Consider the following 17,259-nt stretch of genomic DNA (forward strand, 5'->3'; position numbering starts at 1 on the left):
AACTTGCTGTGAATGTAATAACTGCCTATATTCTCTAATCACCCTCTGGGCACTAGTTTGTAATTTTCCAAATAGAAAATCTCTAATTAGTCAAAGCTTTCTCAATAACATTGATGTGCTTTCCCACAAAGGGTAGTTTCAGAAGTCAGACAAGAGGTCATTTTAACAAAAGCATTAGACACATTTTATTTTCATTAATATTTTTTTTGTTTTTGTTTTGTTTGGTACTAGGAATTGAACTCAGAGGTGCTTTGGACCACTGAGCTACAACCCCATTCCGTTTTCTTTTTTGAGACAGGGTCTCACTAAGTCAATGAGACTGGCCTTGAACTTATAATCCTCCTGCCTCCGCCTCTAGAGTGGCCAGGATTATGGACATGTGCCACCACGATGTCATGATTGATGAATTGTTATATAAGGCTTGACCTTTGCTTAAAAACTATTTTCACTCTATAAAACTGTCATTAAAAACAAAGATGATTTGTGGCCGGAGCTGTAGCTCAGTGGTAGAGCACTTGCCTCAAAAGTGTGAGGCCCTGGGTTCAATCCTCAGCACCACATAAAAAGAAATAAACAAAAATGGGAAAAAATTGACACTAAGGATTTTTAAACAAAAAATATAATTAATGAATAAATAGATATGGTTTAATATTCCAAAGAGGAGATGCTATTTGTAAGATTTTCAAAAAGTTTTCTGGCAAGACCAAAATGTCTGCCTAAAGCATGTGAATCCTTTGTGTCCCTGTGGTGACATTCACTAGTAACTGAATCATGTGAAAGACACGGTGGAGAGGGAGGTACATTTCACAAACACGCTTGAGGCCATATAAAAAAAGTAACTACAAAAGGGGCATCTGAGAAGTAACTGAGGGTGTGGAATGTTCTCCCTTAAAGGACCAAAGCAGGGTCGAGTCTGACTTGCAGGCCCTGGTGTGGTGTCAATCCTGCTTCTCACAGGCAGGCTGAGCCCGGTAGAGATAGTCACACTGTCAAGAACTGCTGTGCACTGCTGTTCACTATCACAGCACACCAAAGAACTAATACAAATAATAATGGCATGCTGATGAGGTACCATTTACAGTGAAATCTTTGTGAATCAAAGCTACAAGAAATAAAATTTATGGATGACACCATATTATAAACTATAAAAGCCAAAAGGACAGACAACTCAGTGACCCAGGTCTCATGAGTGCAGTAAGTCTATGAAGCTATTAAGACAGCTCCTCGGCTCAGCTCTTACCAAATCACAGCCTAAAGTAATATAATGCCATTTGTAGTTTATTTATCATGCACAGAACACACTGAGCTAGTAATTTAAGAAGATGTATTTTCAGAGAAGAGCAACCCAACTTACAAGCCTTATACCTCAATTCCTTTGTCATATTCTACTATTTGTGTGGTTTAAAAAATACTTTTTAGTAAGTCACATACCAGGGAGAGAGAAATCTATGTTGAAGAAGAGTGGGTGACATGGAAAGACCATTTAGATGAACTGACTTGCATATATTTTTCACAAGGAATTCAATAATAATGAATAGAGAATACCTACAAGTCATTACAAATCTCAATTATTATCTCTAGCCAGTGTTGTAGTCTGTGTTTAAATATCAATGGGAAGTCATTTGACCCAAAAGAAACTCCAGTGGCTAACTTTCACTATAAGTCAATGTAATCCTGGCCTATGCAGGATTTGGAGGATTTGCAACATTCTCTTTTCCCTGATGTGAACTGTCATCATAGTACAAGGTACAACTGGGGGAAAAAAATAAAATTAAAAAGGAGGCAGTAGAAGTAAAAAAAAAAAAAAGAAGGAGGAGGAGGAGGAGGAGGAGAAGAAGGAGGAGAAAGAAAGCTCTCTCAGTCAAGATCACAATTGGAATGACTGAGTTAATCATTCTAGGCAAACTCTAAGTCCCTTCTAGATGAGGGAAGCTCACAGAATGGAGAAACTCTGTCACATTTCTAGTTCTTTCTATCCTGGGTCTCTAAGTACGGCTTTACTGTAGCCACAGTTCAAGCAATATTTATTTAATCACATACTATTCGTATTATATAGTTCAATGTCTTGTCTCTTAAAAAATTAGCATAATGGTGAACAGCCTCACTGCTATTTAAATGCATTCAAAATCCAAATGCTAATTGTACTAAATGATGTTTACTCTAGCTCTTTTTCCCCAAGTACATAAAGCAGAATTTGAAGCATTGAATACCCTTTACAAAACATTAGACATAAAATGGTGCACTCACAGAATCTTTGTCAAGGAAAGTAGAGGTTTGTTAAGAAGCTTGATATTATGTTTCAATGAGTATGCAAATATCACAATATGGAAAAAATAAACTAGTAATTCTGAGATTTTAAATCCTCATCTTGGGGAACCTCTTTTCCCAACAACCTCTAAATAAATGCCACACTGTACTAAAATCTGTTGTCGAGTGGAAACTAAGCAAATTTTTGGTTGAAACTTTGTTTTAAGAAGGCAAACAGGTTATAAGCCCAATTTCATATACCAATGTCCTCAAGTTAGATGCCACATTTTATAAAAACACTGATCAATGGTTTTAAAAGTTGCTGTGAACTAGACAGGAATCACTCTTCAGGAGGCCTGAGCAATGTGAGAGAAGCAAGGGCTGCTTTGGCCAGTCTCAGAAGGACAAAGGATACCGTACATGCCATCCTCAAATTCAAGAGCTGCTCGTTTGATGATACGTTCCCTTACATTACTTTCAGGTTTATCAGATTTGTCTTTTCCACCTTCTTCCTTCCGGGTTGATAGACGCTGTAAAATAAACAGAATACATTATTCATGGTTGAAGGCAAGCTGCAATCCAAAAATTTTACTGGGAAAAAGTGAACCTTCTCGTTACTATTAGGAGGCAGATTTGCAATGTAATGAAGGATTTGAACAAAGAATAACATGGGTGACATTTGATGACAGAAGTAATTCTTTAGGAAGTAAAATGAAAGAGGTCAGATTTATTTGAAGAGCAAGATACACCTGTTCTGTCTTTGACACAAACAATGCCCATGTTCCTGTCACACTGGCTGCTACTACTGTTACTCACCTGACTCCTACCAGTAAGTTCTCCTCAGGTGTTCTGAGACTGAGCCAGCACAAAGAAAAATGAATAGACCTTAGAAATCTGTTTTTCAGGGCTGTCAGAATGTGTTTATCAGGTGTTGCTGCTGCCAATTGCCTATTTCCACCTGCAGAGTCTAGACTGGTTTTGCTCCATGTGCGTCACAGGAATCATGGAAACATTTAGAAATCAGCCAGAAAACAATTTCTGTTACTAAATCTCCTTGAGGCAGACTCTGGCTTCTGTTTGCAAATGTTCCATTCTTTCTCTCAAGGTCCCTGACAAGAGTTTTGGTTTGCAGAACATCTTTCTGTTTGATGTCCACAGGCAGTGGTTATCTCTAATTCCCTAACATCGCCTATCAAGTGTCTATTCTGTGGCTGATCCCTAGACACTTTTGAATCTTGACATCAATGCTTGCCCAGCTGGTCATTCTTTATTCTCTCCCTGGCCTTGGAATACTTCCAATGCTCCTGGTACCCAATCCATGCACAGCCTCATACCCACCAGCTGCTCAGAGCTCAAAGATAATTAAAAATTATATTCTTTCTGCATTCCATAAAAATACAAAGCAATTTCAAGATAGGCAGACATTTTTAGAGCAATCAAACATTAAGAATCCAGCAGGGGTAAAGCCACCAAAGACCTGATTATTCTTAGCTTCCCTCTAGGATAGCCAGCCAAAACCATGCATTATTCATTAAAACCACGACAGAAGTCTAGCAGACAGAGCCTGGAGAGTCATGGGATATGGTCACCGTTAGGCTGGAAAGTGGCATAGACTATCACGTTCCCCTACAATGGGCACACGAGAAGCTCTTACACTATGAACCAAGGAGACTCTTCCTGTTTGGCTCCCATCTGCTGTCATCTGGAATGGACAAATTCCTCTGCTAATCAGATACATAAATACTAACAAAGAAGCCAAGTCTGTTACCTCAATTCTTTTCTCGTATTTTTCTCCCTTTATAAGGCGATGTACATAAATCTTAGGAATGTGTATGTCTTCTGGAGCAAATGATCCAACATCCACAATTTCTTCAACCTAAAGGGAAAAATACTTTAAATTAGGTAGCAAAAGCCTAAAATAAAACAATGCATCTTTGCTTCCAACTTAAGTTGGGTAGACAATGTAACTGGACATATGAGAGGATATGTACGTAGCCTCTGTGTGTGTACAATGTATATCATAATTCCAGACCTACAAAAGGAAGGAAATTCAAAAACATGTGTATGAAAGTAAAATACAGAACATAAAGCTCCAGAACTTAGTCTTTTCCGAAAAGAGCTTCAATTACAAATTTATCAAATGGTTGTCAGTACAGCTGCTTGAACTTTCACAAATTGCAGCTCAACTATGCAAAACTTGAAAGCACATTCCTTAAACACAGATTTTCAAAGTTAATGGAAAATTTATCATATCAGAGACAAAAATCTGTAACAACATCTGCTTGGTCAATTGAAGAACTTTTTAAATATAGATACAAATGCTATTTGCAACATTTTAAAATTAATCCTGTGGTTAGCTCCCTAGGATCATGATAGAACGGCAATCACTGAAATAATTTGACTTAAAGATGGGTAATTAATTTTAATATGGAAATTTCAAGAAGGAAACATTAAGTAATAACTGGAAATACTAAATTTAATTGGAATTAATGTTATTCACAGAACATAAGGGCATTTTATAGCAATATGAAATGCCACTAGTTAATCTGCTATTTGGGAATTCATAAAAGAAATAGGAATAGGTTTTATATGTCAACTTTTTAAAAAACTCAGAATAACAAGAATCAAGACAAGCTAATCTCAATACTATTATGGGGAAAATCTGTGCAGTTTGGATTTGTTTTGTTTTTGTTGTTTTGTAGTACAAGTGATTGAATCCAGGGCCTTGTGCATGCGAGGCAAGCACTGTACCTCTGACCTATACTCCCAGCTCCAAACACTTAGCATTTTTACTGGAAAATGTGTGTGTGCCTGTTTCTTTAAATTATGAATACTGAGTTTAGCAGATTCCACACCGATTATAGTTTGGATCTTAAATGCCCCCCCAAAGCCTATGTGTTATAAAGGCTTGATCAGGGTGACACCATAGGGAGGTGGCAGTATCTCTGAGATGTGAAGCCTTATGGGAGGTCCTTAGATCACGGGGGTGTGTCCCAAAGAGGACTATGGGACTCCATCAACTTCGTCCCTATATTTTTCTTCTTAGCCATGAGGTGAGCAGTTTGTTCCATCGTATGTTCCCCACTAATGCCATTCAGCACCCCTACCAGGGGCCTAAAAGCAATGGCTGGAACTTCTGGAACCATAAGCCAAAGTAAACCTTTTCTCTTTATAAGTTAATTATCTCAGGTATTTTGTTATGATGACACAAAGCTGACTTAATAGCCAAACCAAATAATTATTTGCTTAAATAAACTGACATATGTAAACAAGAGGACTTGTATTGAACTTGGCTCCTAAAATATTAACTGCCCGGGGGAGTTGTGAGGTGAATTGCCCTCCTTATGCTATTCTGTCACTATACCCTCACCAGGCTCCTCCTACAGTGAAGGAATATCAGAAATTACAGGAAATATTTTAGTCATTGTGCAATGCTCATAAAATAGCCAAAAAAAATCATAGGACATGGTGGATAAAAGCTATTTTCCTTGAAAAACACAAGGACCTGTACTAAAATCAAACAGAAACCACAAGGAAGAGTCAGTAACCACATGGGCATTCAAGTTGAGCTGATGGGTAGAGATGTATCTAAAGATGAATTAGGGAGAAACAAGAGGTCTTCTTGCCTGCTCTCAGTATCTTCTTTCCAAACTACTCTGCCCTTCTCTATCCAAAATGGGCACCAGGTAAAAAGGTGGCAGAGGCAGGAAGCACAGAGCAGCTATATGCTGTTGCTATGTGTGGGTTGGAACTTTCAGCCATCAAGACTCATTCCCATCTTACACTTTCCAATTTCAAGACTTCAAAGATGTTCTTGACTATAAAAACATGTTTATTCAGTAATCCATTATTCTAAGGATCTATATGAAGACTTATTCATGAAAGTATTGGCCATCACATTCATTATAATGAGTCAGAGACAACCTAAATTGTCCATAGCAGGAAATGGGAAAATAAATATTGTGCATCCACATGATGAATCAATGGGAATTGACCAATATAATTCTCATAGTATTTAATGATATCTCATAATTTCATGTTTCATAAATGCAAGATTTTATATAATACTTAGAGATATGTTTCATGACAATTATTTCTTTTTCTGTTATTTTTTGATAAGCATGTGTTAACTGTACATAGTAATGGGGTTCAGTGTAATATTTCAATACATGCATACAGTGTATATGTACTACTTCAGGGGAATCAGCATTTCCTTTTGGCATAATTATTTCTATACCTATGAAAAACTGAAACACACTGAAATATTAATAATCATTATCTCTAGGTAAAGAGATAAATTTCCCTTTTAAAGGGGGAAAATCAAAAATGTTGAGTTGGGGGCATGTGCTGAAGATTGAACCCAGGGTCTCATACATGCTAAGCACTATACCTCTAAGTATATCCACAATTTCTCATAAATGTTAATTTTTTTAAAGATACAATAGATATCAAGTAAGTGGTTTCCATAACTAGGAGATACATAAATGGGGCATGTGTTATTCATAATTATACATGTATCCTGTTAAAAGGGGGATAAAAAAGGCATGTTATAAGGGGGATTAAAAAAAGACTAAGCAAAAATGTAGTTTCTAAACCCTACAAGCAATTACAGCATTATGAAATATAAAATAAACTAAGGAAACCCTTTTTGCTTAAGATTTTTTTAATCTTTTTTAAGTTGTTGGTAGACTTATCATTATTTATTTTATTTATTTATATGCAGTGCTCAGAATCGAACCCAGTGCCTCACACATGCCAGGCAAGTGTGCTTTCACGAAGCCACAGCCACAACCCCTTCAGATGATTTTTAAAATAATAATATGAATTATTTTCCATGCCTAATGCTATTCCAGAAAATCGGGCCCTCAGATCTCTTGCTTGAATTACTGTAGCAGTTTCCTAGCTGATTCTCCTCTGCCTTACCCTTCAGTAGGAGCAAGAAATATGGTAGAAAAGAAAGGCGGGGCTGGAGGAAGAAGAAGAAGTACTCCAGCCGGGTGTGGTGACACATGCCTGTAATCCCAGAGGCTGGGGAGGCTGAGGCAGGAGGATCATGAGTTCAAAGCCAGCCTCAGCAAAAGCAAGGCACTAAGCAACTCAGTGAGACCCTGACTCTATATAAAATAGGGCTGGGGATATGGCTCAGTGGTTGAGTGCCCCTGAGTTCAATCCCCGGTACTTACTCTCCACCACACCCCCTGAAAAACAAGAAGCACTCCTCACTTACTGTGGAGATGTTGAGGATAACCAGTCGCTATTGATTTTTCACACTGCCCCAAAGAAAATTCCCTCAGAAAGCATCAAATCGAGACCAAGTTTCATTATAAAGGGCAATTATATCATAACTTTCACAACAGATAGAATAAACACATCTTTGTTAAAAAAAAAAAAAAGAAAAAGGCAAGAATTTAGTTAAATGTAATCAGTTTCACACTTTGTTATCCTAATGCGAATGATTTTCATATTGCAGAAGATGCTACGCAGCATTTGTCAAAACAATACCAGCACTCAAACGTACTGAAAACTTCCATATAAGAATCAAAGCTTTCTCTGAGTGGGCTAGCAGAGTTAATAGCAAAGGAAGACAATATTCAAGTACAAATCAAAAGAAGAAAACATGTTTTCAGACAATCTGTGAAAAGAGTTTAAAAAAAAAAAGAAGAAAAACCTGAAGAGGCACAAGTGTCTTAATGGTCTCTTAGCAGTAAGAGACATAGTTTTGTGTGACCTTGTGTGACCTTGAAAAAGAACCGGAAGAAAGAAGCAACGAGATGATTAAACATTTGGTGAGCTCAGGTGATAACACAGGGATCAGAGGAAATCCGAAAATGATGAGTGAAATGAGCTTGTTAGGGAAAAACAAATTATAGATCACAAGAGTGCTCACTAAACATAGCGGAATATGCCTCCTAAACTTAGGAGAAAAATAAAGCACAAAGAAAAGCAGGCAGATGTCAGTGTCCTCAGACAAGATCAAGAAGAAAGGTAGCAAAGAACAACCCAGACTTCTCCTGGCACTATGAATAGTTCTCATGTGGCACCATCTGGTACAACTAGAAATCCAGACACTTGAGATTTCTCTAATTAGTACTTGTCTTCAGTTATTAGCAGGAAAAATAGAGGCTAGCAAATGTTAATCATTATTGATTTAAACTTTTTGAAAGGTTGTTTTCTCTGCCCTGCACCCTCCCTACTTTATAATTCTGGGAAGTTTTATTTAAAAGCTCAGAGAAAGATCAGTATTCATCTCTTGGTGACAATGCCTTTGCATTTACTTGCAAACATTATTTATATCTCAGGTAAGGGAACAGAGGAGCTGCAAGGCAATAACATTCTTATTTTTTTATTTTATTTTAGTGACAACTTCAATCTGTTGTTGAAGCCATAAAAGTGGGCCCAACTCTAAAGATTATCGGTGAAAATGGCCGCTACATACCTGCCAAGCGCTGCGTGCTGCGCTAAATGAGGGCTCTGCAGGGAGGGAGGGGAAGACTCACATTCCAGACTTTTTTTTTTTTCTTAAGTCATTTTGACTTTTAAAAAGTTTAGGAGGAATATTTTTCTTTTGCCAAGACATAAAAAATCAGACAACAAGCAATAAAGCCTAGAATCATGAGAAACACTAAGTAACCCCAAATAGCAAGAAGCTGTGGAAGAGGGAGTCGTGAGCAATAACAGAATGTTGTAAGTCAGATGCAGAGGTGCTCTGGATGCTAATTTAGCCCACAGAATGAGTAAGAAGAAAAGAGGGAGGACAGCAGGTAAGACATCAGTCTCAAAAATCAAAGGAAGAGGAAATCCACCCACAAGAAACAAGGCGATGCTTCTTAAATCTCCTGTAAAGGGATGATACCACCAGTACAAAAATATAGGAGAAAATAGAAGGAAAGCTAAAATGGCTTAAGAACAAATGAAAATGGTCAGAGATGTCAACACAGAAATGCACACAGACTGAACAGATGAGTGACTGCCAATGAATCTGCAGAACAGAGCTAGCCAGGTTATGAGACTCATTTCTTGATGCACAATTCTCTTCATCACCACTTACAAATGGTGGCCGACAGGAGTGCAAAGTCATTACCAAAGCCTGGCAGATCAGATCTCATGCTGACAGACATTTTACAATGTCCCCTGTACATAAGCTAACCAAAGTACATGTCCAGGAAGCCCAAGACCTAGGGATTAACTGGGGCACAGAATATTTAAAGCGAGTTTAAAAGGAGCAGGAATGTTGCCGATGGGCTTGTAATCAGACTGGCTCACCCAACCAAAGATGTAGAGATGAAATGTTTTTAATAGAAGTGACAAAACTGGCACAGAAATAAGATAGTGATGTCATGAGAGATGCAAATTATCTGAACACCTTTAGTTTGTCATATTCTGCTGATGAATTCTGTATTGCCTTCTGACATGTTCTACCTTTCAGAATGAACCAGGAACTATGATTCAAGACTCCTCACCAATCAAGACAGATTTGCTTGATAAAGTAGAAATGATGGAAATCTTGAGAGAAAATTACAAGATAAAATTGGAATTTGTAATAGACCAGGAAGTGAAAACTGGACATACATAGAAATATATTCTGGTCTTTGAAGAAAAGCAGACTTCATCAAGTTTGGAGAAAAGAGGAGCAGGATCAAGTGGTCAGAAAGTGCATATGGCAAATGGACTTGTGAAGAACATGGGGATCTCAAAACTCCCATTCTGACAGCAAGAAAACGGATCGATCATACATAAAGAAACAAGTGTACCTGAGCCCGGTGGTACATGCCTGTATTCTCAGCTACTAGGGAGGCTGAGTCAGGAGGATCAGTAGTTTAAGGGCAAACTCAGCAACTTAGTGAGACCCTGTCTCAAAAAAAAAAAAAAAAAATGGGCTGGGCATGTAGCAGATGGCTGGGCATGTAGAGCACTCCTGGGTTCGATTACCAGTACTAGGGTAAAAGGGCAGGGGCGGGGGGAAGTGCAGATAAGAGTTTGGTAAGCATAAATAACATGGCTAACAATGGGTCATGGGTCTCTTCATATTTTCAAAGGGTTCACATGAAAGACAGACACGTCTGACCTAGATAGAACAAATGGAAGCCACCCTAAACCTTAAGAAGAATGTCAAAAGGTATAATATTGGAATAAGATGAGGCTTGTCCAAAATGATAAAGATGATGAAAAGATGGCTATTGGTATAATTTTGTCACAGCTACCAAAGAATTCGGAAATGAAAATTGTCACCACTTGGGTAGACAATAGGAAAAAAACAGCCACTCAATTCCATTTTGTTTTTCTCTTTTCCACCAGGGAGAAGGAAAAAGACAGACTAGTATGGTTAAGGAGGAAGTGAGTTCCAAGAAGACCTAACCTAGGTTTTCTGAACTAACTCCAGGCTGCAGACCTCCTCCCCAAAAATTATTCCCCAGGATTCTCAAAGAGTCTGAAGGTAGGGTCAAATAATTATAGTCAAGTGCAAAATGGTTGAAGCATCAGCATATGGATAGAAGCAAATATACTCCTTCTCAGAATGAAGGTCCATGCACAAGAACATCCCAGAATGGATTATTAAACAGATGGTGTGTGCAGCCATAAAAAGAGAACAGAATATTATTGAACAGCAGTGTAAGAGTCTCCCCAAATAAAGTTGTGCAAAATGAACTTCATTAATTTGTGATGGGGGCTAGCACACAGGTAGGCCAGGAGAAAACTGTGTGATTTCATAAAGCACTGGACCAAATTCCTGGCATAAGAGTTTTGTAGACAGTAGGAAAACGTCACTCAGGTTGATCTACTTCAACTCAACAAATACAATTTAAGCACCCATTAGATTCAGCAAAGAAGTAAACAGGATGCCTGCTCTCATGTACAGATGTGTAGATAACAACACCTTAAAGAACCACAGAAGTATTTGAAGGTTTGACAGAGCCTTAGAAGGAAGTCTCCAATGCTGTCTTTTAACTTTTAGAGGAATATGAACTTCTTTAAAAATCTGATGAACACTACAAAATGTATTTACATGTGTTTTAAAAAAAATCTACACTCATAAAATCCTTCACAAGATTTTAGTATACTGGTCCTTATACCTCTTACCATGTCTATCATCTGGCTCGGAGGCTAGATCTCAGATTAAAAGAGAAACCCCTGCTCCGGAGGTTTCATGCCATTGGTCCTACCCTTCTCATTTATCTTTACCAAGGCCTTAAATGAACAAAGGGAGGTGAGCATTCTGGTTAAGGGCCAAGGGTTTCTGGATACAGCTGGCAATTCTGAACAGATCCATTCCTGTCTTTGTTAAGACAAGAAAATCTCAGCCTTGTGCCTCCAAATATTTGCTGAAACCATCTAGGTAAGAAAAACCATATTCAGAAAGTTAAATCACTCTTTTTTTATTTTTTTCTTTTAATATTTTTTTAGTTGTCAATAGATCTTTATTTTATTTATTTATATGTGGTGCTGAGATTAAACCCAGGGCCTCACACTTGCTAGGCAAGTGCTCCACCACTGAGTCACAACCTCAGCCTTCAACCACTCTTCTAAATGTTCCAAGAAGCATAAGTATGCCCCTGGAACAAATCAGTATCTTTAGAAAGAGTCAGTTCTTCTTTCTTACAATCAAGTCTTTTCTTGCAATTAAAATGATGCCTAAGGATCTGGGGATATAGCTCATTCAACATTATCCTTGAAACTCTAGCCAGAGCAATTAACAAAAGAAAGAAATTAAAGGGATACAAATAGGTAAAGAAGAACTATCACTATTTGTTGATGACACGATTCTATATCTAGATGATCCAAAAAATTCCACCAGAAAATTTCTAGAACTAATAAATGAATTCAGCAAAATAGCAGGATATAAAATAACATGCATAAATCAAACATTCCTATACATCATTCTTTAGAAAAATAGAAAAAACAATCATGAAATTTATTTGAAAAAATAAGAATAGCTTAAAGCGGGCTGAGGTTGTGGCTCAGCGGTAGAGCGCTCCCCTCACGCGTGAGAGACCCTGGGTTCGATCCTCAGCACCACATACAAAAATAAAGTAAGTGAAATAAAGGTGTTGTGTTCAACTACAACTAAAAAATAAATATATAAAAAAAGAATAGCTTAAAGCAAGAGCTTTAATAATAGTTAAAGCAATCCTTAGCAAGAAAAGTGAAGCAGGAGGCTTCACAATACCAGACATTAAACTATACTACAGAGCTATAGTAACAAAAACAACGTGGTATTGGCACCAAATTTAGACTTGTAGACCAATGGAACAGAATAGAGGACACAGAGACAAACCCACATAAATTTGGTTATGTCATACTAGACAAAGGTGCCAAAAACATTCACTAGAGAAAAGATAGCCTATTCAACAAATGGTGCTGGCAAAACTTGAAATCCATATGTAGCAAAATCTCACCCTGTATCTCTCACCCTGCACAAAAATCAACTCAAAGTAGGTCAAAGACTTAGGCACTAGAACAGAGACCCTGTGCCTAATTCAAGAAAAAATAGGTCCAAATCTTCACCATGTTGACCTAGGATCTGACTTCCTTAACAAGATTCCTAAAGTGCAAGAAGTCACATCAAGAATCAATAAATAAAATGGATTCAAGTTAAAAAACTTTACTCTCAGCAAAGGAAACAATCAATAACGTGAGGAGAGAGCCTACATATTGGGAGAAAATCTTTATTGTATGCACCTCCAATAAAGCATTAGAATCTCTAGGTTATATAAAGAACTCAAAAAACTTAACACCAAAAAAACACAAATAACCCAATCAATAAATGGGCTAAGGAACTGAACTGACACTTCACAGAAGAAGAAATACAATCTATCAACAAATATATGAAAAAGTGTTCAACATCTCTAGCAATTAGAGAAATGCAAAATCGAGTATTCTAAGATTTCATCTCACTCCAGTTAGAATGGAAAGCATCAAGAATAAAGGCAACAATAAATGTTGGCGAGGATGGGGTGAAAAAGGTGCACTCATACATTGCTGGTGGGACTGCAAATTGGTGCAACCACTCTGGAAAGCAGTATGGCGATTCCTCAGAAAACTGGGAATGGAACCACCATATGACTCAGCTATCCCAGTCCTTGGTTTATACCCAAAGAACTTAAAATCAGCATACTATAGTGACACAGCCACGTCAATATTTACTGCAGCCCAATTCACAATAGCTAAACTTTGGAACCAACCTATGTGCGCCCTTCAATAGATGAATGGATAAAGAAAACGTGGTATATATACTCAATGAAATAATACTCAGCTTTAAAGAAGAGTGAAATTATGGCATTTGTGTGTAAATGGATGGAATTGGAGAATATCATGCTAAGCAAAATAAGCCAATCCCAAAAAATCCAAAGGCCAAATGTTTTCTCTAATATGCACATGTTAATTCACAATAAGGTGTGTGTGTCGGGGGGACACTGGAGAAGAACAGCATTACCTTAGATTAGGTAGAGGGAAGTGAAGGCATATGGGGGTGGGAAAGACAGTGGAATGAAACAGACATTACTACTGTATGCATATATGTAACTACATGACCAATATGATTCTGCAACATGTACACTCAGAAAAATGAGTAATTATACACCATCTATGTATGATATATTAAAGTGCATAAATGCATTCTACTGTCATGTATAAGTAACTAAAACAAATTAAAAAATTAATGCCCGAGATAAAATTCTGCCTGGTTTTGTAGCAAGAACAATTGCACTTTACCTGATCATTAGGTTTCCTTTTAAATTATAGGTACTGTTGACTATATAGTTATGTACTTTAATTTTTGATTGACATTTCATGACTCACTCATGTCTGCCATTATGGAATAATGTTTGGGTCCAATCCTAGCTCCACTGTGTAGCCCTAGCATTGCCATTCCTTCTTCTTAGAGCTCTACTTTGAACTGAAGGAAGCTATCTGTTACACTTTCTGTCCTGTAAGCCACTTTATATCATCTCCACAACAAAATGGCTGAAAGTTAAACAGTATGCTTAATCAAATTGGAGAATGATAGAAAGCCAGAAAAAAATAGCTAATACAAGGGTGACAGACAATGATGTCTACTTGTAATAGGGCCACTCCTTTGGGGGGTGGTCATCTGTGGTAGAGTTATTTCTGCTTCTCCTCTCTTTGTCCTTCTACTAGGCTATTTCCCTTCCTAATCCTTTTAAAAGAACTATGCCCCCCCCTTCCTTTGCCAGGCATAAATTCTGAGATGTTAACTGCTAAATAGTCTTTCTTTAGGTTTACAGAACCCAGAACATCTGGTGGCCTTTGTAACTGCTCTCTTTGGTGCATGACCTAACACAAAAGTTTACTACTGTGAGATTTAACTTGCGGAAAAGAAATATGCATGTTTTAAGAAAATTCAAGAACTATTCCCAAGAGATCAATAAATGTCAATTCTGGCCCAAGAAAGGAGACACACACTTTGGTGAAGAGCCCACTCAGCACAGTGCAGCCTTACTACCCGCCATCTCACTCGACTTCCTTCCTCCCCTAAAAGCCTTTTACGCATCAAGTTCCCCAAGATGGAACTCTGAGGTTGAAAGCCTCTCCATCTTCTCAAGATGCCAGCCCTAGGACAAACCTGATTCCTTCCTATTACTCTCATCTCCTGAATAGTGGCCCTAGAGCAGCAAACAGTCAGACCTTAATCTGATAATATTAAAAAAAAAAAAAAAAAAAAAAAAACAGGTCTAGAAAATAAAACAGGTACTGTTACATTAACCGAATGAAATTTAGCAGGGGAATTTTTTTTATCATTAAAGTAATAACAGAGGTTTTTGAAAAGGTAATAAAAGGAGTTAAGGAAGCACCAACACAAAGACACAATGAGACAGAGATCCTCCAAAATGTCCAGGGTCTTCCTTCCTCCACTTGTTCTCCAGTCTCCGAATGAGCAATAACCACCTTCAACCAAATGTCTCTCATTACAGAGCAAACACCATCCTTCCTCCTGACAATGACTTGTCTAAAAAACATGTGCCAAGCATAAATATGGATGATAAAAGTTTGAACTCTTTAGAAGAAAAGCTGTGCCTAATAACACATTTATTAAAACCATGACTAGCAGCAAAATTATTGACATGTTGATTTAAAAAAAAAGGTAGAAATACTATCATTGACCACACCCAAAATTTTTGAAACATGGAAAAACTGCTTTCTAAAATGAATTTTAAGGTATTTATAATAAGTGTTATTTTCATTTCCATTGTCTCTAATAGCAAGTCCAACAGCCTAGTCCATGCTGGCATTTGTTTTGTTGAAAAATGTCAATCTTCACTAAATATGTGACTTAACAGCATCCAGGTAATATTCTAAATGTCCAAACTTCATTTGTCATATCTTCTTCTAAAAGGAAATTCCATTAGGACTGTAGTCAATCCAGACAAATAATTAAAATGAATACATTTACCCAAGGAATTAAAATACTTCCAACACACTCGTTCAAAGCACCAGTCTTATCTACAATAATAAGAAAAAAATTACACCATTATCACATACCCAAGAAAAACAGGGAGACATGATACAATTAACAAAATTAAACAAGGAACTTTTTTTTCTCCAATGAAGAGAGTTATGGAGAAAAAAGAAAATCTGTGTTGAGCTTCATAGCCACAGAAAAACCTGACTATATTAGTGTTGCCAAATAAATCTTTAAAAGGTTATTCTTTAAGACGGTTTCCTTCAGTCCTGGGCTGTGAATCATTCTTGGAGCCTTTTATAATACAAGAACACAATATTCAACACATAGACTGCGAAGCAGAAGTGAGTTAGAGGCAGCATTTGCAGAACACACTAATGACTCTGAGAGTGTGCCTTGAATTCAGCATGTGAATGACTCAATAATCCCTAAATTTAAAATCACTTAGCATGTGAAGTAAAATAAGAGCTTTCTTTATTCTTTTCATCTTTTAAATGTTCTCCATGTTTCCATTTCTATGGAGCACTAAGCGAAATGCAACCGGGTTTATTTCATTAAGAAAATTTAAACACCACATTTGTTTTCCCTGATTTAGTATAAGGTAGATAGAAGATGCAAAAATAAACTTCAGGAAAAAAAATACCCTCTTTCCTCTCTCTGTAGCTTAATTTCCAAAACCAGATCTTTAAGTCCAAGAGAAATTCATCACATTCTCAGCTGTGGTTTTAGCATTAACTTTAAATTGCTCTTCCTTTAGTACAAATAGCAAAGCCAGTTTGGGCTCTTCTTGACATACACAGCTCACCCTTGAAACTCAACACAATATTTGAAAAGCTAAGAATGATGAAAGACATACCCTGATCTTTAAAACACAATTTTTCCCATTAAAGAAAAGTGACTGTGGTTGGTTGATGAAGAACAGTAATTAACTGATACCAGTACTTTGTAAGAGAGACACTTGTCCATATGATTCTAATGCCCTGTATTTCACTGACTTCTATAATTAGAAAATAAGAAGATAATAGAATCTGATATAAAGAGAATATTGGATTTAAAGGCAAAAACGTAGACTCTGGTTTCAGCCCTAAAATCCTTGAAGACTATTTTCTTATATGAATCAACTAAGATTATTTCATCTCTAAAATGTGCAAGTTGAATTGCAATCCATGTGTAATAGTCTTCCAAGCCCTTGCATGTTATAAAGTGTACATTGGTTCCTGGATGTTCTATATAAAACATCTGTAACATGTACACGTTATTGGACAGTATCTTTCTAATTATTTCTGGGTTCTTGCACACTCTAGACCAGCCCCCTCTTACTGGGCACACTCTGTCAAATGCAAGACGTGATTGTAAGTCCATGCCACTCCATTTATTGTCTAGTCCCTCTGTACTTATTACTTGCCATGCCAGTTCTCTCTTGCCTAACCAGACCGTTGCATTTACAAGGCCAGTTTATTTGCCACCAATTTATAGCCCTTTGCATATCTAGTTAATGACCATATAGCTTGTTCTACTTTAGCTGAGTAATAAAAGCCTACGGAATGAGACACACTATCTATTCCAGCCAGCATTAAAAGGCACACCTTGAGATA

General features: G+C 37.2%; 1 protein-coding gene across 1 annotated transcript in view; it reads right to left on the minus strand.

The window, feature by feature from the left end:
• The window catches only part of Oxct1 (3-oxoacid CoA-transferase 1), a 132,478-nt gene that overhangs the window by 62,159 nt on the left and 53,060 nt on the right, over positions 1 to 17,259 (minus strand). The window contains exons 8-9 of the mRNA XM_076857421.2: positions 4,016 to 4,123; positions 2,663 to 2,777 (exon numbers count right to left, since the gene is read on the minus strand). Coding sequence (XP_076713536.1) covers positions 2,663 to 2,777; positions 4,016 to 4,123 — 223 coding nt within the window. The remainder of the gene's footprint in view (positions 1 to 2,662; positions 2,778 to 4,015; positions 4,124 to 17,259) is intronic.

Source organism: Callospermophilus lateralis, chromosome 5 (assembly GCF_048772815.1).
Source record: "Callospermophilus lateralis isolate mCalLat2 chromosome 5, mCalLat2.hap1, whole genome shotgun sequence".
Taxonomy (NCBI): Eukaryota; Metazoa; Chordata; class Mammalia; order Rodentia; family Sciuridae; genus Callospermophilus; species Callospermophilus lateralis.